The sequence below is a fragment of the Dendrobium catenatum genome, unplaced genomic scaffold, assembly GCF_001605985.2.
Source record: "Dendrobium catenatum unplaced genomic scaffold, ASM160598v2 fragScaff_scaffold_675, whole genome shotgun sequence".
NCBI classification, from domain to species: domain Eukaryota; kingdom Viridiplantae; phylum Streptophyta; class Magnoliopsida; order Asparagales; family Orchidaceae; genus Dendrobium; species Dendrobium catenatum.
The window spans coordinates 24007-50602 of NW_021319137.1; the positions used below are offsets into that span (position 1 = coordinate 24007).

General features: G+C 34.8%; 1 protein-coding gene across 1 annotated transcript; it reads left to right on the forward strand.

The window, feature by feature from the left end:
- The first annotated feature begins 649 nt into the window (after positions 1 to 649).
- LOC110108738 (auxin response factor 2B) lies at positions 650 to 21837 on the forward strand. Its single transcript, XM_020839499.2, has 15 exons — positions 650 to 923; positions 1019 to 1081; positions 1531 to 1643; positions 1781 to 1876; positions 1989 to 2045; positions 2181 to 2336; positions 2549 to 2633; positions 17905 to 17995; positions 18263 to 18427; positions 18658 to 18777; positions 18901 to 18976; positions 19202 to 19367; positions 19718 to 20259; positions 20827 to 21017; positions 21366 to 21837. Exons 2-15 carry the CDS (start codon positions 1021 to 1023, stop codon positions 21439 to 21441), a joined length of 1995 nt encoding a protein of 664 aa, XP_020695158.1. The 5' UTR covers positions 650 to 923; positions 1019 to 1020; the 3' UTR covers positions 21442 to 21837.
- The last annotated feature ends 4759 nt before the right edge of the window (positions 21838 to 26596 follow it).

A 26596-nucleotide genomic window follows, 5' to 3' on the forward strand; every position in this document is an offset into this window, starting at 1 on the left:
CCACAGATATACAAAAAGAGGAGAAAAAGAGACAGAGAGGCCAATCAAACCTTACAAGAACCAGTCTTTCAGCTAGCCGGTTAATAAATAGCAACATCAATGCCAATTCTCTCTCGGCATCTCCAATGCTCCTACCGCCTCAGTACGAGCAAAAAAAAGCTTCCCTTCTATTGAGTTTCTCTCTCCGGAGGGTTTCACTCCTTCCCATTTTTTGGTGTCCTCTTTGGCTGACTCGTACTGGTCAGGCCAGAAGACAGAGAAAGAGGAAGAAACTGTGGAGGGGGAGAGTGAGTAGTTTGAACTTCGATGCATATAAGCATGCACTCTTCGTACGATGTTCTGGCTAAACCTCTAGCAGCGTCGTAGATACAGTGAGGAAAAGCCCACGCTGGCGCCCACATGTCCAATGAACTTTTATTACATCCAGTGAAGGCACGCTCCTTTATGTTCAGTTTTAGATCAAAACAGTGCAATACCGAGTTTTTTGAAAAAACTCGGTATTGCGCTGTTTTGATTTAAAACCAAACATAGAGGAGCGTGCGTTCACTGGATGTAATAAAAGTTCATTGGACATGTGGGCGCCAGCGTGGGCTTTTCCTCACTGTATCTACGACGCTGCTAGAGGTTTAGCCAGAACATCGTACGAAGAGTGCATGCTTATATGCATCGAAGTTCAAACTACTCACTCTCCCCCTCCACAGTTTCTTCCTCTTTCTCTGTCTTCTGGCCTGACCAGTACGAGTCAGCCAAAGAGGACACCAAAAAATGGGAAGGAGTGAAACCCTCCGGAGAGAGAAACTGAATAGAAGGGAAGCTTTTTTTTGCTCGTACTGAGGCGGTAGGAGCATTGGAGATGCCGAGAGAGAATTGGCATTGATGTTGCTATTTATTAACCGGCTAGCTGAAAGACTGGTTCTTGTAAGGTTTGATTGGCCTCTCTGTCTCTTTTTCTCCTCTTTTTGTATATCTGTGGAGCGCTGGTTCTCTTATCAGTGCCTTCATAAGTTTTCTCTCACAGAGATGGGTTCTCGTGGAACAGCCAGGAACTTGCGCAGTAGCTGCTCTAAGGAGAGAGTCCAAGGTGAACAGCATTGCTTTCCCGTTTCTATATATCCCCCATTAGCCTGCTATTGCTTATTTCTTTGTGAGAATGATAACCATTTTAGCCTTTTTGTTCTATTGTTTTATGCTGCCTTCAATAAAATGAGGAATCTTGGTTTAGTTTCGTATAGAAATCTTCTTATAAAATGGAACGAAGCTGGGGCTTTCATGCTTTGAAAGTTTGCTTGTCCATTTGTGCTTACTATGCTTGGTTACTTTCATGCATTTGTTTCTTGAGAAGAAATTTTTTGGACGAAGTTGTTTTAACTACCCTCGACTTAGAGAAACACCGTTTCCCTCCTGCTGCTTAAGCAGCTTTGAGATTATGAAAAATTCGTTCCTTTTTCTTACTGGCATTACTTGTTTGAGAGGTAATTTTCATGATTTGGCGCCATGGTTGACATATCCAAATGTTTGATTTAAATCTAGGTAGCAATGATCTTCTTCACACTGAATTATGGCGGCAATGCGCTGGCCCTCTTGTGTCCGTCCCCTGTGTTGGGGAAATGGTTTACTACTTTCCACAAGGTTGCATTGAGCAGGTAATTTCTGTTTGGTTCATCTCTTTCAGAAAATTTTCTATGTTCTATCTTACTTGAACCTACTGAAAGTAGAAAGAATCGGACGCCGGTTTGTTGTCGATGCTGATTATTTATTTTTTACTCTATTTGATTTGTAGATTGAGGCTTTCGCATCACAACATGAACATAGAAGTATCCCTATCTATGGCTTACCTTCTAAAATATTATGTCGGGTTGTTAATGTTCTGCTGCAGGTCTTTATCTACCCAACTATGAGTACTTCTGTTTTATGCCGTCCTTTTTCTATGTTTGACAAAACGACTATTGTTTTTCCTGGTAAGCTGCGTTTTTTATTCCATTTGTCAGGCAGAAAAAGACACAGATGAGGTGTTTGCACAAGTGACACTGCTCCCAGAACCAGAGGTTTAGGGACAAATCATTTGATTTTTTTCTTTGCGCTTTTAAAAGAAATTGAAAGTTGTTCTTTTAATGATTAGCGGGTAGTTGAGGAAGAATTATTTGTGTTTTATATGATGTTTTGATTTGTGCTGAATGTAGCATGAGGGTGACACCAATGAAATGGAGGCTAGGCAGAGTTCGGTCTTAAATCAGCAAGTATTTTCCTTCTGCAAGATTCTCACAGCATCTGATACAAGCACACATGGAGGGTTTTCTGTTCTTAAGCGACATGCTGATGATTGCTTGCCACCACTGGTAAGTTTTTCCTCTAGGATGAGCAAAATGAACAATTTTAACGAGAAATGCGTGTTAAATAAGACAGCCAGGAATTTGGTTTTGAGATTTTGCGCTTTTTTTTCTTCTCTTTTTTCTTCTTCTTTTTTGGCTGCATTATCTTTTTGACACTTCATCTCGTTTTACATGCTTGTCAATCTAATCATGTTGATTAGACAGTTGTTTTATGTTAGGATATGTCAAAACAACCTCCTACACAAGAGCTCATTGCAAAAGATTTACATGGACAAGAATGGAGTTTTCGCCATATATATCGCGGTATATTTCTTTAATTTCTGGAAAGTTGATAAATTTCATGTCATTGGCAGCTGAAAATTTGCAATCGTTTCACTCTCTTGATCATCAAAATTCTAATTCAGTTAGGTTTTAGGAATATTTTGAACTTGAATTCTTTATTCATGAATGGGTATGCATAATGTCATTACTTGGTTATTCTGGTGCTCCCATCCTAGGCTGCCCTAAATTGGATAGAAATTTAAACTTTCAACCTCCTACAGAAATGTTTAGTGTTGGTTTAAATCAAAACATGTTGCATTTACAATGAAGGCAAGATATGCGTAGATAATATAAGGAGATAAGCTTAATTTGAGATTGTTGGGTATGAAAAGGGATGTAAGAAGCCTCATGTTTAAGGGTTAATAGAATAGATTTTATTTAGATTTTACACCAGCCATATTTTTGTGTTTGAATTAATGGAGAAAATTGATTAATAATGGCAAGCATTCAAGTTGTTGAGACTAGGTTCCTATGATACTGATATAAGTTGAATAAGAATGTCCACAAAGTTGGTAATTTTTTCTTGAACTATATTTTATCTAGTAATTGGCACAACCCTGTAGACGTGCTCACATAAAGTAACAATATGCTACCTTTTCACATATCTATATTATACTTACTCAATGGATAGGTTTGTAGTAGTTATGAAGAAAAGCTCAAGAAATAATTGGAGGTGCAACTTGGCATCAAATCTTTTGCTTGGCTTTTTATGAAACTTTAGAGAATCCAAAGTTCGGTTTGTAGAAGTAATGAATTTATACGGTATAAAGTACATGAAATTCATTACAAATATGATAAAATATACATATAGTAAAAATGATGTATTAAGATCAAGTTTCAAAACATATGTGTGCTAGACTGGGATTTTATCTATGATGCACCAATACTCCGCTTAAAGAGGGAATGCAGTGTTGGACATGTGTTGGACATGAACACGCGCTTGACATGGTGTGGACACGTGTTGGACACGGGGTTAACATGTCATATTAAAAAACGAAGTAAATTGAAACGGACATGCGTGTCCCGATATTTAATAATTAAATTTATATAAATTACAAAATCTTTATATTTTGATATGTATATTGGGTATTCACGTCCCGTATAGAGCTCTAATTTTTCATTTTCGTAGCTTGGATCCCTTGTCTTCCTTTACGGCTTCACCAGACGAGTGAGGCGAGGTCTTCATCCATCATCTTCGTCATTTCTGCGCGCATGCAGGCCAAATTGAGCATGTCTTATTCGTCTTCCCCGTTCCTTTGTATTCGATCAACGTAGGAAGGGGGGGTTTGGTTCGGTCTCTGTGGAGATCGGGACGGGGTCGATCGATTGGAGCGGAGGCTTCGACGTCGGACTGGAGTTGAGGGAGGTGGAGCTGAGCTCGGTTGAGGAGAAGAGCAGTTCGTGGAAGTAGCGGGAGAGGAGTCGTGCGAGAGAGGTCCCGATAGCTTGCATTCGGTTGGCTTTTAAAGGCGTTGGAGAGCATCGATCGAGGAGAGCGTGGAATGAGCGACTCAATTCGGCGCCGCTGCAGAGGGATGGGTCGACGATTTGAGCGGGATTTGCGGCAGATGTTGCAGAGATACGGGATGAGCGGCTACAGGTAATCATTTTGGCGATTTTTTTTATTTTGATTTGTCTGTGTCCTTTTGGCTTCACCGTGGAGGTCAACACTTGTATCCCTTGTCTTCCTTTACGGCTTGACCAGGCGAGTGAGGCGAGGTCTTCATCCATCATCTTCGTCATTTCTGCGCGCATGCAAGGCCAAACTAAGCATGTCTTATTCTTCTTCCCCATTCCTTTGTATTCGATCAACGTCCATTTGTCATTTTAACGCGCAGGCAAGACAGTCGAGCACGATTTTAAGCCATGTAAGTTTGATTGAAGTAGTTTTCTCCTCTTGTCATTTTCATTCGGTCGTTCATCTTCTCTTCATTTCCCATTGAAGTTTTCCAACTTCCAACACTTGTGCGTGCTTCATCGAAGGCATCAAAGACAAAGGAGGGAGATTGAGTGATTCTTTTTTTTTAAAAAGATATATATTTTTTCAAAATCTCTCTTTTTAACTAATGTTTTTTAAATATTCACTAGGTTGAACTTTGATTCTAACGTGTAGCATGTGAATTTAACATTTTATTTCTCTAAAAATAAAATTTCATTATAATGAGAAAGATTCTCATCAAGTGCTTAGTTATATCTAAAACTCTTGACTTACAATATGTCATATAATATAAAATCCTAGATTTACAATATGTTTTACATTCATAATTTTTTTTAGTTGTATTTAAAATCCTAGACTTAAGAGTTAAGCATTATAAAGATAGGAAGCAATAGAGGGAAGTTTTTTTTTTTGGCTTATTTTAAATGTCTTACAATATGTCATCCAATTTTTTAAGACTTTATTTCTTCCATTTTACTAGTGTTTTTAAAAACAAAATGAGCTCTAGTGCTGGTGGGATTGGATTAGGCGAAGGTTCAAAAGAACCTTATGTAGAAACTAATAAGCCCTTATGGAATCATGCTACAAAGTTAGGAAGAACTTCTAAAGAAAGAGGAATGTGTCATTCATATGTTATTATTGTGGTGTCATCTATAAAGGATCATATTACAGGATGAAAGCACATCTACTTAAGATTGGTGACCATGAAATTAAAATGTCTTAAATTTTCTACTTTGCAGTTGATAGAATTAAATAAACAAGTTGATGAAACTAAATCTAGGATCAAAATGACACTTCTTAAAGAGATATATTTGTCATCTACCCATGGTTTATCTCACACTTTCTCCTCCGTTAGAGTTGATCATGCTAGTTCATTTAGGAGTAAATGATATGAATCAAAGAAATGAAAGGAGTTGCCAGTAATTCTTTGGAGAAGGCTTTTAATATGCAGATGCAAGAGCAACTTGATGATTAAATTGCAAGTATGTTTTTTCAGTGGGACTTCCTTTCAACATTGCAAGAAATCTTTATTATAAGAATGCATTCACTTTTGCATGCAATAACAACATTGCAAGTTATGTTTCATCTGGATACAATACAATAAGATCAAAATTATCGTATATGGAATTAGCAAATATTGAGACATTACTTGAACTAATGAAAGGATTGTGAAAGGAAAAAAGTATCAGTTTGATGTGTGATGGTTGGACTGATGCTGAAAAACGATCACTCATCAATTTCATGACTGTTACAAAGAATTACCCAATATTCATCAAAGTTGTGAATTATAAAGGAGAATAAATGATAAATTTCTTATTTCAAATTTGATTAAAGATGTGATAGTCTGGATTGGGACATCAAATGTTGTGCAGGTTATTACTGATAATGCACCAGTATGTATAGCTACAGGATTATTGGTGGAACAAATATAATCTCATATCTTTTAGACTCCATGTGTTATACATATTATAAAGCTTGTTCTAAAAATATTTGTGCAACCAAAAACACAGTTTATTAAAATCATCTGTACTAAATATCATTGGATAATAGTTGTTGCAGGTGATGCTATTCTAATCATTATTTAAAATCGCTTGATATGAGGCTTGCCTTGAGGCCTGCCTCAGCTCAATTTCAGTAAAAAATGCCTCAAGGCTTGCACCTGGAGTTTTTTTTTTTATGAGGCTTACGCCTCATCGTAGATGAGACCCTCCTTGAGGGGCACATCACCTCGTTGGTATGAGGTATACGCCTCACTCTATTTATATATATATTTTTTATTTTAAAACTTACCTAACTCTTATACAAATGCCCCAAAAACAATCATGCTTTCTTGCAATCCAAAGCCACAACAACTTCCTCTCAACCACCTTCACCATAGCCACCACCGTCGTAGCCGCCACAGGGGATCACTTGAAAGGCGCACACCACCACCATCTCCTTTTAAAATTTTAGAGTATTATCTTTGTTGCAACTTGTTAATTATGAATTAGGTTGTTAGACATAAACTTATGTCCCAAAAGGCTAACCAAGAGGGGTGTAAATTGGTAATTTAAGAAATTCTTCCTCTTTAAACCGATTAAAGTTTTAGTGAAATTTTAAAATAATTGTTTAACCACAGATCAACACAAAAGCAGTAAAGTAAAAAAACAGCAGAAAATAAATAGACACAAGATTTATAGTGGTTCGGTCAAAAACGATCTACATCCACTCCCTGAAGTCTCTCACTTCTGGTATTGCACTATTACAACAAGTGTCTCTCCTTTTGCCACAACAGCAAGGCGGAGAAGCCTTCACAAAAAATCTCTTCCACCACTACCCGATGCGGCAGATAACCGTCGTCCTTTTACACCCTCCAAGTATCGGCAGAGAACCGTCGGCTGTTCACACTCTCTAAGTGTAGGCAGATAACCTTCGTCCTTTCACACTCTCTTAGTGTAGGCAGAGAACCCTTCAGCTGTTCACACTCCTCGAGTGTCGGCAGAAAACCGGATCTTCTTGAAAGATCTTCTCACGAGAAATCTAGAAGGACAAGAGGAAAGAGTGAAGTAATCATAATTCACAAACGGAGATCCTTACCTTTAAGTAACCAAGTGAACCCTTCACGCTCCAGTAGTAAAACTTCTCCTTCAAACACTCTCTCACACTCCCATCTTCAATCTCCCTTTAGTATGCTCGAAGAGCAAAAGGCAAAGATTTTAAGACAGTCAAAATTGGACCTTTTATTAAAAAGACATGAAAAATGATCCAAAAATTGCAATTTTTATTTTTTGACTGTCCACGATCGTCCCGTACGATCCAAATTTGTACGTACGAACAGTGTAAAAACTGTTACGTACGAACAATATATGAATCAGTACCAATTATCTTTATACCGGATAATCATTCTGTATGTACTAAGTTCGTTCGATAATAACAATTATTCCCAAGGTTCATTGGTACGAAAATGCAAGATGAATTTCAAATTCCAGAACAGAGAAGCTCGTCCTAGGACGAATAATAAATATCGTCTGGAAAAATAGTTCATTTTGGCCAATCCAGAGCCCATCGTCTTGGGAAAAACTATAATTATCGTCTGAATGAACCCATCCAGAGAGCACCGTCCTGGGATGCACGATAAATATCGTTCGAACGAACGCGTCCAGAGCCCATCGTCCTAGGACGAACGAAAAACATCGTCTAGGCAAATAGTTCATTTTGGCAAATACAGAGCCCTTTGTCCTAGGACGAACCATAATGTTCGTCCGGACGAACGCATCCAAAGAGCATTGTCCTGGAACGAATGATAATTATCGTTTTAACCAATATGTCCAGAGCCCATCGTCTTGGGACGAACGAAAAAGATCGTATGGACGAATAGTAATTGGAAAAGAATTTTGGCCCTCTCTGTTTGTTCTTTCTCTCATTCGAGAGTTTTAACTGACCAGATCGTCCCGTACGAACATGATTCGTACTGTACGATCAGTTTTAAAAATTATGAATTTTAAAGCTCTCCCCCGGTGTGTGTGTGCTAAGTTACTCAATTACAATCATACTCTTTCAGACTAATTAAAATGAAAAATACAGACTTCAATTTATGAAATATTCTAAGCTGAACTTGATTTGAAGTTTTCAACAATCTGGAATATGATTTTTCTGAAATGGTAGTACACACAAGACCAAAAATAATTCTTCCTAAATGTGTTAGGAGAAGATAATAATCAAAATAATAATATTTGGAATCAATAAAATATACAAGTTGCAAAAATATAAAACATGCAAAGCTAAGTAGCAACTCTCTCAACAAACTCCTCTTTTTTTATGATGGCAAAACAATTATTGTTTGTGTATATTTGAAAGTCATAAGTTTCTCCTAAACTCCTCCTGAATGAATAAGCATGTGAGAAGAAGGGGCATGATTGTTGAACTAATCACATTTTTTTAATTTTTTAATTTTAAAATTTTTCACGCACACAAAAACAATCACACTGAAACCTCAAAATAAATAAAAATACGAACACAAAAACTCACAAAAAATACGAACAATACGTCAACACACATCAAAATACTTTAACTCAAAAACACTTCAAACCAAAATACTTTAAACAATATTTCTCCCCTTTTTTGACAACAGCAAAAATAGAAGAAGAAAGAAACCAAAACAATCCAAAAATGTAATGAGTCATATGAGAAGCCGATAATAGTTGATCCTGAAAGAGATTGAGTTATTTATGCAAATAAAAATAAAATGTCATTAAAGAAAAAAATAATTCATATAATTTAAGTATAGATATAACATAGATAAGAAAAAATATCAAGAGCATGAATCAGTTTAGATAATGAGATAAGAAAAATTATTGCAAAGTAGATAAATGAAAATTTTGTAAATTTCAAATTTCAATACACAATAAAATTGGACAAAAGATTAATTTGAATTTAAAGATTAAAAGATTAAGGAAAGAAAACATATACTTGTGACGCTTTACGCATCTTTTCAATATTTATGACACACTTTGTGCATTTTTTTAATTTGGGAGCTAATTTTTTACCTATTTTTCAATTTGTGAACCATTGCGCATTCTTTTGATTTTTGTATATTTGTATATGTTCAAGTATTTATTTGATCTTTCCAGAATCAATAATCTAAAATATCAAATTTTCTCTAAGTAAAATGATATTTATATTGAAAAGATAAATAAAAAATAAGAAAACATCAAAATTACAATAATAATATTAAAATTATATTAGTCTAACAAGAGACATGAGATTGATATCCTTAACTTGATTAAGTTATAATACAACTTAAATTTTTGAACAATTAGATTTTCTAATGAATTCAATTTTGTATTGCATTTCAAAATATAGCACTTGTTAGATCAATATTTAAGAATAATAATATAGGCTAACAAACATTTCTAGAGACATGACAAAATAACTTTTATTGATATCATGATGAATGATAATATATTTGAGCACATAAGATATCAATACACATAGATGCAATAAAACATAAGACATGAAGACATAACAACTAACAACACATCACACCACATCGCATCACCACTGCTAAAGAAAAATCATAAAAGAAGTATAGTCATCACTCAGAGGGGCCCTAATCTGGAGGAGGTCCTTGGTTGAAGAAGTTAAAATAGTTATTCATCATAGCCATATTCGTGCTCACAGCATCGAGTTGGCCTCGCATCTAACCCATGTCCTGTTAGTGTTGTGCGTCCTGCTACAGTTGATGAGTCTCAATTTGATCAAAGCGGTGATCAAAATGAGTCTCAAAACGATTAAACCTGTGAACCATATCTTGAAAGTTTGGTTCACGAGCAGGTGCAGGTGCTCTCTCCTCCCCCTCAGTGTCAGCACCTTCATCATGTTTTGCAAGATAGCTCGGAATGAACCATCATTATATAATAGAGGCTCTTCAAGATGAGACACATCCGGATCAACTAATTCATACTTCTTATCAAGAATATAAGCCACAAGGTGTTCTAGAGCAATGTTCTTATTTCTCTTATGGGATACATGGTCAATTTCAGAAAGCCCATGAAGATAGTCAAGAATGAGTTGGGCTTCGTCAATGGGTTGACCAGTAAGAATCAGATAAGTGACAGTGAAAAGAAGAGTGATATTAATTCTATCACCAGCTTTTAGAATAATAGAAGTTCTAAGCACATGCTTGATGATTATAGCATCTTTATGTAGAGTGTTTACTTTGGGCAAATGACATTCTTGTCTAATCCTTCTAAGCACACGATTAATCTCAGTCCAATCAAAAGTTGTAGAAGAAGTCAAAGTGTGGGCTCGTATTCCTTTAGTCCTTAAGTTTAAGAAAGCTCCCAGATCCTGCTTGGTTATTTTTACATTCTTTCCTAGAACAAAGGATCTAATCCTATCATTATCAGAGTTAAAAGTCCTGTTCTCTAGTAAATAATGAAATGCAGAAATATTGAAAGAGTAAATCAGAGTAAGGATAAACCCAATTGAGTGGAAGCAAAGACTGGTAGTATTTGATAAATTGTATTCTCCTGAATAAAAATTCTGGACGGAGTCAATTTTGCAGATACAAACCTAGGGAAAGATTCTTCTTTTTCCTTGGAAAGAAAATTTTCACTGGCATTCCTAGATCCCCTGGTGAGTTCCTTAATGTGCCTAACCCTCTTGCTTGAACTAGCCATAGAGAAGATCAAAGGAAATAGAAGATTGAAAAGGGTTTTAAAGTGAATGAAATTTGAGTTCTAAACCTTTCCAATTTAAAGCAAAAACGACCTTTCGTACGGGTGAGTTCTAAACCTTTCCAATTTAAAGCAAAAACGACCTTTCGTACGGACGAAAATTGGTTCGTCACGTACCATATTTTATTCGTATGTACGAATGGAAACTTCGTATGTACGACTGCAAGCGTTAGAAATGAAACGACTTTTCGTAATCATACGAGTTACGAGGTGTTCTTTCGTACAGACTTTTTGACCAGACGATCGTACAGACAAACAGGTGTTTGTCCGGGACGATCGATTATTTAAGATCATTTTTATGATGGTTTGAATCGTCCCCCACTTAGAGTGACATGTGGTTCGTATGTACGAACTCCAAGTTCGTACGTACGATCAGAAATTAAAACTTATCCTTATCCGTATAACTGTCTAGATGTGTACATACGATTGAATACACATCGTCCAGATGATCTTGACGATCGTACAGACGAACTGTATTGAAAACTGAAAAACTACATGCAAACCGTTCAACTCAACAATTAATACGCTACAGGATTCGTCCTGTATGAAAATATTTTCGTACAGACGAATGTCACACTTAGAAATTTTCATACCATTATTCAAAAATATGAATTTTGATGTGAGAGTACATAAAACAAACAGACATGAAATTACAAAAACAAACACAAACAAAAACTGAAAAGAAAAACACATTCGGAAAATCACAAAGCACACAAACAAAACACATATCAATGTTGCAGAAACTTTTATTTAAGCATTTAAATCAATCACACCAAGCCTTGTTTTTAATATACTGAAAGTAACAAAGGCTAATGGTTTAGTAAAAATGTCTACAAGTTGATTTTCAGTTGAAATATGATTGAGTTCAATTTCTCCTTTGGATACATGATATATTATGAAATGATGCCTGATATCTACATGTTTGGTTCTTAAATGTTGAATAAGATTTTTAGAAATACAAATGACACTAGTGTTATAACAATAAATAGGAATAGTCTAGTGTTATAATAATAAATAGGAATAGTGTCTATTGTTAATCCTAAATCAATCAACTATTGTTTCAACCAAAGTACTTGTGCCACACAACTTCCTAAGACAATGTATTCAACTTCAACAGTAGATTGGGCTACGGAATTCTATTTTCTACTAGACCAAGAAACTAAAGAATTTTCAATAAATTGACATGTTCTAAAACTACTCTTTCTATCAACCATACAACCTGCAAAGTCAGAATCTGAATATCCAATTATTTCAAATGAAAAGCTAAACTTAGGATACCAAATCCCTAAGTTTTGAGTTCCCAAAAGATATCTCAAATTATTTTTTACTGCTGTCAAATGTGATTCTTTTGAATCTGATTGAAATCTAGCACATAAACAAATACTAAATATGATATCGGGTCGGCTAGCTGTCAAGTAAAGTAAATGTCCAATTATTCTCCTAAATTTCTTTTGATCAATAGATTTTCTTTTAGGGTCCTTATCCAACTGAACTGAGGAACTCATAGGTGTACTAACAGGTTTAGCATTGTGCATTTCATACTTTTTTAGGATGTCTTTAACATATTTTGACTGACTGAGAAATGTACCCTCCTCAATTTGCTTAATTTTAAAGCCTAGAAAGTAACTCAAATCTCCCATTAGACTCATCTCAAATTCACTACTAATTGTTTTAAAAAAATCATCACAAATATTTTTATTTGAATATCCAAAGATGATATCATCAACATAAATTTGTACAATGAATATCTCCTCTTCCAATTTTTTCAAAAAAAGAGTTATGTCTACACTTTCTTTTTCAAAAGATCTCTCAAGTAGGAAGGTGTTCAACCTCTCATATCAAGCTCTAGGTGCCTGTTTCAATCCATATAATACTTTTTTTTTAATTTGAAAACATGATTTTTATGTTTAGAATTTTTAAAGCATGGAGGTTGTTCCATATAAACATCCTCTTGAATCACCCCATTTAAAAATACACTTTTAACATCCATTTGATACAATTTAAATATTCTAAAATAGGCAAAGGCTAATAACACCCTAATTGCTTCAAGTCTAGCTGCAGGGGCAAAAGTCTCAAAATCAATTCCTTCAATTTGATTATATCCCTTAGCCATTAATCTAGCCTTATTTCTTATGACTACTCCTGAGTCATTCATTTTATTCTTAAATACCCACTTAGTTCCAACCACACTTTGATCATTTGGCCTTGCAGTTAATTCCCAAACTTTATCTCTTACAAATTGATTTAATTCTTCTTGCATAGCTAATATCCAAAATTCATCTGAAAGTGCTTGATCAATATTTATGGATTCTATCATTGAAATAAAGGCTGAATGATTGACTTCTTTGTTCAGTCCACGCCTAGTCCTAAAATCCTCACTAGGTTCACTTATAATCAATTCGGCAGAGAACCGTCGGCTGTTCACACTCTCCAAGTGTAGGCAGAGAACCTTCGTCATTTCACACTCTATAAATGTAGGTAGAGAACATTCATCCTTTCACACTCTCCAAGTGTAGGCAGAGAACTCTTCGGCTGTTCACACTCCTTGAGTGTCGGCAAAGAACCGAATCTTCTTGAAAAATTTTCTCACGAGAAATCTAGAAGGACAAGAGAAAAGAGTGAAGTACTCACAATTCACAAACGGAGATTCTTACCTTTGAGTAACCAAGTAAAACCTTCACGCTCGAGTAGTAAGAACTCTCCTTCAAACACTCTCTCCCACTCTCTCATTCAATCTCCCTTTAGTATACACGTAGATCAAAAGACAAAAAGATTTTAAGACAGTCAAAATTGGACCTTTTATAGAAAAGACACGAAAAATCGTCCAAAAATTATAATTTTCAATTTCTGTCCATCCACAATCATCCCGTATGTTCCAAATTCATACGTACGAACAGTGTAAAAACTGTTGCGTACAAACAATATATGAATCAGTACGAACTACCTTCGTACCTGATAATCATCTCGTATGAACTAAGTTTGTTCGGTACGAACAGTTATTCCCAAGGTTTGTTGGTACGAAAATGCAGGATGAATTTCAAGTCTCCAGAATAGAGAAGCTCGTCCTGGGGCGAACAATAGATATCATCTGGATGAATAGTTCATTTTGGCCAATCCAGAGCCCATCGTCCTGGGACGAACTATAATTATCGTCTGGACGAACCCATCCAGAGAGCGCCATCCTGGGACGCACGATAAATATCGTTAAATCGAACGCGTCCAGAGCCCATTGTCTTGGAACGAACGAAAAATATCATCTGGATGCATAGTACTTGGAAAAGAATTTTGGCCCTCTTTGTTCATTCTTTCGCTCATTCGAGAGTTTTAACTGACCAGATCGTCCCGAATGAACATAGTTCGTACTGTACGATCAGTTTTAAAAATTATGAATTTTAAAGCTCTCCCCAGGTGTGTGCATGTGCTAAGTTACTCAATTACAATCACACACTCTCATACTCAATAAAATGAAAAATACAGACTTCAATTTACGAAATATTCTAAGTTGAACTTGATTTGAAGTCTTCAATAATCTGGAGTATGATTTTCCTGAAATATTAGTACACACATGACCAAAAATAATTCTTCCAATATGTGTTAGGAGAAGATAATAATCAAAATAATAATATTTAGAATTATCAAAACATATAAGTTGCAAGAATGTAAAACATGCAAAGCTAAGTAGCAACTCTCTCAATAATCTTTATGTTGATGACAAACATTTATGAAAGATGAAGATAACTAAAATAAATAAAGAAACAAATTGAGAGATATTGGTCCTTACAGGATGAGATAGAGAAGAGACCAATTTGTTATGACGGTAACTCAAATAAAAATCTCCTTAGTAATATTAGTACAGATGATTTGAGTTGTAGCCAATTATTTCAACTTTCTTTAGGAATTAAACTTAGATGAGTAGGCATGTGAGAAAGAAAAAATTTAGAACTGAACTTGATATTATATGATACTTTAATATTATTCATATATTTTATATTATTTTGTTCATGTAATATTTGGATTTCAAATTTATTTCACATAATTTATCACTTAACACTTTACATCTTATACATTTTTTGTTTCTTATATATATATTGCATCAAAATTTTGATTTGTAATATTGTCTTTCGCCTTTATCTTGATGTTGTATTAACTCTTATCATATCTTAAAGAGCCCAACTCTAAAGAGTTAAAATCTATGTACTCATCAACAAGATCTGGGAAAGCTTATCCACATCTTCTTTTGCTATTGAGAAGATGATATTGAAAGACAAGATACATAAAAGAAAGGGTTTTAGATGATTTGTGGTGGATGATATATATTATATTTTGGCTTTTACTGATGTAATTTATGATTTGTTGAGAGAGGTTGAAATAGATAAATCATGCGTACATTTGATTTATCAGATGTTGGAACCTATATCAGTAAAAGTGAAAGAAATTACATACAGACATGAAAGAAAAGCACATGATGAAGGCTCAAGTTTTTGGAATGTTGTATAATCTATTCTTGAGGATAGGTGGAGCAAAAGTAACACTCCTCTTCATTGTTTGGCTCATTCATTAAATCTAAGGTAAATTTGAATATACCTTATACATTAGTTTTTAATTTATTGGCTAATGAATAAATAATTTTGCATTTTTTGTATTCTTTGAAGGTATTCAAGTAAAGAATGGCTTCAAGAATACTTTCAACGTGTCTCACCACAAAAAGATTTAGAAGTTTCAAATATGAGAAAGATATATTTCAAACGATATTTCCCAAATGAAGAGAAGAGAAAAAAGATTAATATCGAACATGTAAAGTTCTTTGGATATTTAGACGATTTTGGTGATCAAGAATATTTGGTTAATAGATGTAGGATGGATCCAAAGATGTGGTGGTTGATTCATGGAGCTTCAACACCACTTCTTTAAACAATAATAATAAAATTTTTAGTCAAGTTTCAGCCTCCTTTTGTTGTGAAGAGAAATTAGAGCATATACTCATTTATTTAATCGATGAAAATGAATAAAATTATTCCATAATGGGCTAAATGTGGGATATTGTTGGATTAAGTTTATGTGCATACAAATCTTTGTCTTCTTTCAAGGAAGATCTCACTTCATGTAGAAGGTAATAACAAGATGTGGGATAATGTTGGAGATGGGTTCGAGTCCCTTGATGATATGCGAATATTGGAGATCGCAAATCTTTCTCTTGATGAACCAATGTTGGAAGCAATGATATTCAATGATGATGATATTGAAGGCCAAAGATAAACCTCTAAAGCTAATCCTATCATTCCCTCTACTGAGTAGTTGAAGCTTGATGTTATACTAAATAATTTTTTGTTTATATTTTTATGGTTGTACTTGACATTTTGTACTAAACATTTTATATTATAAGTTAAACAAGTTATCATGATATTGATTTATTATTGTTTTCCATTTCTAATATGATGTTACCTTAATTTCTATACACAATATTAAAAAAATTATTATGTTGTGTTCACGTCGCACTCGTGTCCTATATTTAAAAAAAAAAAAAACAATGTCCCGTATTTGTGTTATGTTGTGTACATGTCGTCGTATCCGTGCATCATAGACTTTAATGTTTCCAAGTGGAAAATCCTTGGGAGAAGTCACCGACTCTGAAGCAAATGCATTCATCGTCTAAGCTCTAAGAATTTTTACGTTATAGACATGAGGTGCAAAGGTTCAGGATAATGAGGACTAAATGATGTGATAAAAGATACTTAATGACTCACCAAAGCTCTATGGGATAAACCACCAAGTTTTACCAAGGGGTAGAGTGTCCATTAAATTTTTCCATATGAAATTTGCATAAGCAAAAAATAATTTTTATTTAATGAATTCGAAAGTACAAAAGATGTTTTATTTATCAGGCTTTTTTAAACCTAAATAACTTATAAAAGTCTTAGGAGGCAATAAAACACTTATATAAATTGATAGCTTTTCGAAATATAGCATGAAAGAAATAAAATAAAATTTAAATCATCCAAAAAAAATTTAAATTGACCAAATAAGGCAAGTAGAGTGGTCTTGAAATCAAATAATTTATGAAGATCTTTTACTTGATAGATATACCTTATTTACCCATCGAAAGACCTTAAATTAAGCTTCTTAATTATTCTTTAATAATTTAAAAAATTATATGTTACTCATGAGTTTGAATGGAGAGTTGTGCATGAGGAATAGCTTAAATTTTGATGCAATATTTTGATTTGTGATATTGTCTTTCGCCTTTATCTTGATGTTGTATTAACTCTTATCATATCTTAAAGAGCCCAACTCTAAAGAGTTAAAATCTATGTACTCATCAACAAGATCTGGGAAAGCTTATCCACATCTTCTTTGGTCTTCCAAGTGTCCTTATAAGGAGTATGGTTTTTTAATTTAATCCGAGTGATGTGCTTGTTGGTGGGGAGTGTTTAGTTGAAATGAGGCCATCAATATCTAAGATGGGGTGTGTGGAACATGCAAAATTGCACTTTGTCTTATAATATAAATATTTTACAAATCATGAGGCTTAATAATTCTCTGAAATTTTTTTGCAAAGATGAATCTAGCATCAGATAATGAATAATATATAATATTTGTTATATCTATTAGTTTTCTTGGGTTATGACCATTACTAACTTTGAATGATGCTTTCTTAGTTTCCTTGGATTTTAACCTTGGCGTATACTGAGTTGGTTTAAAATCAATGAATTGTTGAATTTGGTTCATATCATTTGATGACTTTATTAAGTTGACCAAGGCGATTATGGTTGTACACTAGATAAAAATTTTTGAGTTATTGTAGCATAATGCAAAAATAGTTGCTACAAGTTCTACTTGAGTTTCTTAGCAATCAAAAGGATCAAGCAATTTTACATTGTTTTTGGAATTCTTCTAACCAGGTGTACTTTATTTTCTTAAAACAATAGTGTTAGAAATATAACTCTGGCCTATGAACGCCTAATTTTCTCGGTTGGAAAGTCACACCTGTTGCATTATTTAATGTTGAATTTTGAATTTGCACTCCTTTTAGCTTTGCTTGAATTTCAACCAACTTGACCCGTAAAGCTGTATAAGTATCTTCTTTGCTTATAATTTTTAGGACATCCAAAGAGACATTTGCTTACAACTGGTTGGAGCATATTTCTCAATGCTAAAAAGCTGTCTACTGGGGATGCTTTCATTTTTCTCAGGTCAGCATTTAGTTATTTCTATCAATTTTCCCTCTTATTTAACCTTCATTATTTCTCCTGGTAACCCAAGAATTAGTAATCAAGGAAAAGCTTTCTAGATTATTGAAACATCTGGTGCTCCAATCCTTTCAACCATATTGCATGTTTGGGAGTAGAGAGTGTTTTTTACAACCTCTCCACTTTCAAATCAGCAGCAGTAAAGTAGATATTTTGTGGCATAAAAAAAGTTATCCAATTCCATGTATTAATTTTGTCTCTTTCTCACAGAGGGCAAGATGGGAAGCTCGTCGTTGGAGTTCGCCGAGCAAGGAAGTTGCCTACAGTTGCATCTACATCTGTGATAACAACTGAAAGCATGCAGATTGGCATACTTGCATCTGCTATGCACGCAATTAATACCCGGACCATGTTTAGTGTTTATTACCGGCCAAGGTAAACAGCGAAGCCTAACTTTGGATGCCTGAGTTTACTGTCCCTCGATGGCCTAATTATAATTTGCATATCTTTGGAGGTGTTAATTACATGCTTTGTATCTAATTTCTTATTTATTTATTTAAATGTCTCTTTAGTATGTCACATTGAATCTGCATATTGCATAGATATTGCGGTAACTGTTATGTCATGTCATTTGATTTTCTTCCTTAAATCTCATTTTGTTTCAGGACAAGCAGTTCTGATTTTATAGTTCCATATCATCGATACATGGACTCAGCAAATCACAGTTATTGTATTGGAATGAGGTTTCGAATGACTTTTGAAGGAGAAGATGGTGAAGAAGAAAGGTACATATCATGTTTAGCTTTAGTCTCTTTAGCATCATACTAATGGTTTATTTATCATTTACTGGCTTGCTTCGGCTTATATCAATAGTGGACTCCATTCTTAGTGTTCTCCTGGGAATTTAGGCATACAGGCACAATCATAGCTATTGAAGATGCTGAACCAATAAAATGGCCAGATTCAAAGTGGAAGTGCTTTAAGGTACGTAAATTCAAGTCCATATGTTCCAAAAACATAACATTATCGTTATATCCTATAAGTTTAGAATCTCATGACTTTTTGGTTCACAGTGGACTTATGCCATTTCGTTTTGCTTTTTCATTTTTTTCAATTCTTGTTAGAAATAGTAGGACAAAGAATTCAGCAATCAGACCTATCTTTCATATATCATAGAGCATTTGTTTACGCATTTGTACTATCATTTAGGTTCGATGGGATCAGCCATCTGGCATTCCACGACCAGAAAGAGTGTGCCCATGGGACGTCACGCCATTTGATGCTGCAGTGGAACCTTCAGAAATGGCTGGTACCAAAAGGAATCGCCCTTGTAGATCTTCACTATCTCCTAAGTCTTATGATCCCAACAAAAATGGTAATTTACGGTCAAACAACCTCTTCTTTCAATGTACCTTGGGAAAAAAAAAAAATTTCTCAGCTAACTTGATTGTGAAAATGCTTATTGAAGTATATACTAACTACAGATATATTGAGCTGAGAAAACCTCTAAAGCTTAAAGAAAAAATTCGATTTCTTACAGTTTGGCTTGTTTGCAAGATGGATTTCGTTTTATAGTTTCACTGAATAGTTCATTAAACTAATAACTTCAATTGTTGGAACATTCTAGTTTTGATGTACTCGTTTTGCATCGCTTTCTGCTTTTAAGCGGTATCTTTTAAATTCATCTGTCGTTTACTTTTGCTCTTCTTTTCAATACATTTCCAGGTTTTTCTAAGATTTGCAATGAGCCTGCACCTAAGTTTCAGGGACTCTTCCAATGTCAAGATGGAATGGCAAGAGGACTAGGTTCCTTCTCCGATGTACCCGGCAATTTACATTCATCTTTAGCATCTCAGCAGAAGCATCTGCCTATTACATCTCCCGAAATAAGGAAGGAGATTCTTGTTAATAATTGCTCATCTCATTCACCTTCATCTGGGTGTGGAACTTCTGGGAATCCTTACTTAGACCGATATCGGTCGCTAGAACATGCAAACGAAAACTACTGCAAGGTTCCTAAGATCTTTGGTGTTCCGCTCATACAGAATTCATCTCATGGTGTGTTACCTCACGTGGCCACTCATAATGAACTTATAAAACAATCAATGGCATCATATCATGCAGCTCTTTCTCCATCTTATATCCTCGATTCCGATCAGTTTTCAGAACAGTCTAACTCTTCTAAGCCATCAGAATTCAGTGGTTCTGGGACATCAAATGATCAATCCTACGCTACCCACACAATCCCTATCAGAAGCTGCACCAAGGTATCTACACCTTTTCTCCATATTGTAATTGTAAGTTTAATTAATATGTTGGGAGAAAGCCTGAGGCCGGAATTCGCCACCGAGAGCTCGTACCTGGAAAAGGGACATCTAGCGAAGGCGTCTGATTCAGCTGCACCTTCACACTCCTGCTCGTCTACGCATTTACTGATCGCAAATGCTCTGGTTCTCCACCGCCTGCACCAAACCTCAGGAAACAGAAAGAAACACAGAGGAAATGCCAAGAAAGAGAATTCTTTATTCTGTAATGGAATATCTAAAATCTGCCACATTCCCTTTAGGAGGGACTATTTATACAAAAACAAAAAGGCAACAACTAAAGCCAGGCTACACTGCCGGCACACTAACAGAGCAACACAGAAATTTAAGTTTTCATAAAATAGATGCTTCGGCGTCAAAGCCATTCCCTTTTCATTAAGATTAGCAAAATAAGAACACAATCTCATAAAAGTCGTGTATCATCATTAATTCACTATAACCAAATATTTTTTCTCCATAATTATTCTTGTGTTGTGCAATTTTTCTGTAAGCTAATTTATCTTGCCTCAGGTTCGTAAACATGGATCTGCGCTGGGGAGATCAGTTGATCTCTCAAGATTTAGTGGTTATGATGAACTTATTTATGAGCTCGATCGAATGTTTGCCTTTCAAGGAAGATTGGTTGACTGCTGTTCTAGTTGGCAGGTTATATACACTGATGATGAGGGTGATACCATGCTGATTGGAGACTACCCATGGCAGTTAAGTGCCATTAGCGTTCTTTCATTTTATAATATCAATTTTGAACAAACCGATATTATATATACAGTCAAATTATTAGGTGTGGACATCGGATAGAGAGAATCATCCGGATTTCTCTCTGTCTACAGTAAAAGTGAAGTCAAAGCACAATCAATGCGCAGTTACTATAGCAGCTGTGCTTTGACTGTGTTTTAACTGCTGACAGAGAAATCCGAATGATTATCTATGTCCGGTGTCCGAACCTAATAATTTCTCTATATATATACAAGCTACATTCTAAAATATACATATAACCTGCCATCAAAGAACTCTTTTGGTCTTCTAACTTATCTCTTCATATAAAGCAGGGAATTCTGCGCTATGGTTAGGAAGATCTTTATTTATCCACATGAAGAGATCGATAAGCTACATCTAAGCTGCTAAACACTCAAATAGTTGCAGGTTGACTCAGGTTAGCTTGTTTTTCTGCTGCTTAAAGTGCTCATTGGTTGTCAGCATCATATTCTTTGCTCTTTATTGATGGTTGGGCACATCAAAGAATGGAAAGCCACTCTTCTGGTGATTCCTTCGTTTTTGTCTATGCTTTATTAAGTTTGGAACAGGTCTATCATGGAAGGATCATATTAGTGTTATCCTTTTTTGTCTTGGAACGCCTAGAAGGAGATTTTAGTATCAATTTCTTATTCGGTGTCAGGTAGTTGTAATTTCGTTATGGTAGTTGCATGGCTTTGCTACTCTGCTGGAGCTTTAATAATGGCTTGACCATTGTTCCTGTTATAATTTTGGATCAAGCAGTTTTCTTTTGTATTCTTTTTGTTATTTGTGCTCTTGTTGCTACTTGTAGTCCCATTGTGTCGCCTCATTTTCATTTTTGATTTCACTCTCGTATGTTGTGTTTCCTTTCTTGTAGTTTTATTGATTTCTTGTCCTATTAAATGTTGCAGGTAGGGGTGTAAGTGAGCCGAGTCGGCTCGCGGGAGGGCTCGAGCTCAACTTGTTAACGAGCTCACGAGCCGAGCTTATAAAGCCACGAGTTCGAGCTCGTTTATTAAATGGGCTCGAGTTCGAGCTTTTCGAGGCTCAGCTTGCGAGCCGGCTCGAAATTATTAAATTTAAGTATTTTTAATTTTTTTTTTTGCATTTTAAATTTTACCCCGGTATTTTAAATTCCCGCCTGGCTCTCTCTCTCTCTCTCTTCTCTTCTCTGACAGCCACATAATAATAAATGGCAATCTCTCTCTCTTCCTTCTGTTACAGTTGTAAAAGACAACAAGCTCGAATTTTACAGTGGAACTCGTCTACGTTTGCATTCCTATTTCTTCCCTTGGCTCGTGAGCCGGGTCGAGATCGTTAATAGTGGGACTAGCTCGAACAACTAATGAGCCGAACTCGATAAGGCCTAAACTTGACTCGATTCGTTTACACCCCTAACTATAGGTGAGATGATTGAGGAAGTGAGAGCAATAAAAATGAGATTATTATTATTATTATTAACAGTAATAGTAGTAGAAATGATGAAGGCATATTATAATTCTATTAAGTGAAATTATTATAACATGTGCAAGTAAATGAAAAGAGCTACAAAATAGTCATAAAATTTAAATTATAGTTCTAAAGGTAAACAAAGCAACAATGAAAGCATGATCAGATGAACTATAAAAAACACCAGCCAAAGAATGGTACTAGGCTCAGTATATATATATATATATATTTGATCTTTTCAAAACTGCAGTAGTGTAGTTTTTATTTGAAAAAATTGACATATTTTTCAAAAAATATTAACATAAAGCTGTAAAGGCATTTTGGTTCACCTTCATGGCCTATGAGCTTCATTCATGCCTTCATTCTTCTTCTTATAGGACATGCACGGTTTCCAAAAAAAGCATTAATAAAAAATATGTAAAAGCATTAAAATGTACAGCGATCTTTCTTTTTTGGGACATTTAGGCCAATTAAGGCAAACTCACACACACAACGCATACACATAGACTCGAACCTTGGACCTCTTAGTTGGAAGCCTAAGCTCTCAACCAATAGGCCAAGGAGAGTTGTGTTACAGCGATCTTTCTTCTTCTTTCGCGACGCAAGCCACCTGGACGTTATTCTTCTTCCGTGACCCTTCTTCGTCTGCCCGTGGCCACATGTTTTGCCTTTTCTTTTCTTTTCTTTTTCACTTTTCCAAAAAACTTACGAGCCCGTCGTTATTGAAGTCTTTCTCGAATCTGATAAATCTTCTTAGTAGCTTGATCAACTAGTTGAGTTCCTAAGAGTTTCATCTCACACCTGCCTCAAATCAACATAGAGGAGATATGTTTTTCCTACAATAAAGAGCTTTATATAGTGTTATGCCGATGATAACTTAAAATTTATGATTGTAGGAAAACTCCACAAGTGGAATATAGTCTTTCCAACTTCCTCCAAAGTTAATGATATAAGAACTCAACAAATCCTCTAATAATTGAATGGTGCACTCTAACTATTCATCAGTGGGTGAAATATAGTGTGGAAGTCTAATCTTATGCCCAAAGATTCATACACTTTCTTCCATAACCATGAAATAATCATACCATCTGTGTTTGACCTAATTATAAGGGGAATCTCATGCAATCAAATGATATTATCTACGTAGATCCTTGCTAGCTTTTTACTGAGTCATTCTACTTGATTAGTATAAAGTGAGATACCTTGATAAGTTTATCAACTATGTCCCAAACTACATCATGACCTTATTTTAATCTTGGCAAGGCAACAACAAAGTCCATATCAATCTCCTTTTACTTTCATTTTGGAATAGGAAGAGGTTGCAATAAACCACCAGGCCTTTAATGTTCTGCCTTAACCATCTCATACATCAATCACTTGGCTACAAACTCTATCACATCATTTTTAATTCCAAGCCACCAAAATAGTTTATTGAGATATCAGAACATTTTTTAGCTCCTTTGGTGAAATGAATTGAAAGTATTGTATGCCTCCTGAAATATCTCATATTGAAGTTTGATGTGATCTATAACACATAGACAATCTTTAAATTTTAAGGCATCCATTTTATTAATAGTGAAATCTAGTTTCAATCCATCCTAAACATGCTCTCTTATATATACAAAATATAGGTCTTCCATCTAAGGTTTATGAATGTGATCAATAATCATTAACTGAATACAAATGTGATAAATAATCGAGTTTCCTCCTGATGGTACTATCTCAAGAAAAAGTTGCTCTATTTCATATACTAACTGTTGCTCCTAAGTAAACACATATGCTACAAAAGATGAAGATTTTCTACTTAGAGCATCGTCCACCACATTAGTTTTGCCCAAATGATATTGAATCTCCAAATTGTAGTCCTTCATTAACTCAAGTCATCTCCTCTATCGTAAATTCAACTCCTTCTGAGTAATAATATATCTCAAGCTCTTATGGTCTGTGAAAATTTCACAATGATCCCCATAAAGGTAATGCCTATAAATCTTCAATATAAAAATAACTATAGCTAACTCCAAGTCAGGTGTAGGATAATTTCTCTCATGCACCATAAGTTGTATGGATGTATAAGCTACTACTTTATCTTGTTATATTAATACAAATCCAAGCTTTTAGGCAAAACATGAAATTTCGAGGATGTTGTAAGACCTTGTTGAACTTTCAAGTAGTATCAAAGAAAATTGGGATATAAGATATCAACTATTCATAGTGCTTATGGTGGAGAGTTTGAAAATGATAAGTTTGATCTTTCTATCAGGCGATAGGGATAGAGTGTAACATTTCTACCCATAGGACTCGTCAACAGAATCGAATAGCTATGAGAAAGAATAGGATGTTAGTAGATGCTGCTAGGGCCATGTTAGTTGAATATTTTTCCCAAGATACTTTTAGGTAGAAGTAGTAAATATTGCTTGTTATATGTTGAACATGGTCAATGTTAGATCCAAATTAAATAAGACATCTTCTGAGCTCCTTAAGTGTAGTACACCCAACCTGTCTCACTTGCATGACTTTGGTTGTAGATGTTTTATCCTCATTAATTGAAAATCACCTCTAGGAAACTTTAATCCCAAATTCGGTGAAGGAGTCTTCTTAGGATATTCATGTATAGGTAAAGCTTGTAGGATTTTAAATAAGTGGACCTTAGTAGTAAAAAAGTCTACCCATGTCGTGTTTGATGAATAGGTTAAAACCTCTGAGCCTAGGTTAGAGGAAGAAGTAGAGATTACCCAAGGGATATAATCAATTAATATAGGAGATAGAGTAGAATCTAAGGAGCCTTTTCCTAGAGAATGGAGATACTCATCTAGTAACCCTATGTAACTTATCCTAGGAGATCCATCTAAAGGTATTAAAACTAGGCATGGATTTAAAAAGGAGGTTAGTCATTCAACATTCATCTCAATGGTAGAACCCACCAACATAGATCAAGCACTAGCTAATAAATTTTAGATCCTAGTAGTATAAGAAGAATTAAAGTAATTGGTTAGGAATGATGTATGTGAACTGGTTAGAAGACCTAAGGACCAGAGTGTTGTAGGAACTAAGTGGGTTTTCAAAAATAAAATGAATGACTCTGGCACAACAGTTAGGAATAAGGCTAGAATAGTAGCTAAGGGGTACAATTATATTGAACTAATTGATTTTGAGGAAACCATTGCCCCTATAACTAGACTAAAATCCATTGGAGTGCTAACAGCCTTTGATGCTTTAAAGGATTTAAGTTGTATCAGATGGATGTTCATAGCGCCTTCCTAAATTGGGTGATTAAACAAGATGTATATGTTGAGCAACTCCCGTGCTTTGAGAATTCTTAATTTCTCAATCATGTATTCAAATTAAAGAAGACATTATATAGGTTAAAGTAAGTACCCAGAGCTTGATTTGAGAGACTGAGCACATTCCACCTAGATAGATCTTTTATTAAGGGTTGTATAGACACCACCTTATTCCTTAAGAAAGTAGGAGAAGATTTACTCATTATTTAGATTTATGTTACTGATATATTGTTTATATTTATAAATAAAAATTATATATAATGAATTTTAAAAGATAATGAGTGAAGAGTTTGAGATGAGTATGCTGTGAGAGCTTAAATATTTCCTTGGATTTAATGTGAAGCAAAGGGATGATCGAATCTTCCTCAATCAATCAAAATATATCAAAGATATCTTTAAAAAATATGAGATAGATAAAGCTAAGATAATAAATACTCTCATGAGCTCTATTATTCATTTAGAAGGAGCCCACTATAAAATTAGTTGATTAGAAGAAATATAGAGGTATAATTAGATCACTCATTTATTTGATAAGTAGTAAACCATATATAATATTTAGTATATATCTCTGTGCTAGATTTTAGGTTTATCCCAAAGAATCTCATATGATTGTCATTCAGAGAATCCTTGTATACATATTAGGCAACCAAAACCTAGGTATCTAATACTCTAGATATAGCTCAACCTTTGAAATCATAAGATTTTTAGACTTTAAATTTATAGGATAAAGGATATATAGAAAAAGCACCTCATGAATCTGTCAATTTATAGGCCAATCTTTAATTACTTAGTCTAGTAAAAATAGAATTCAACGG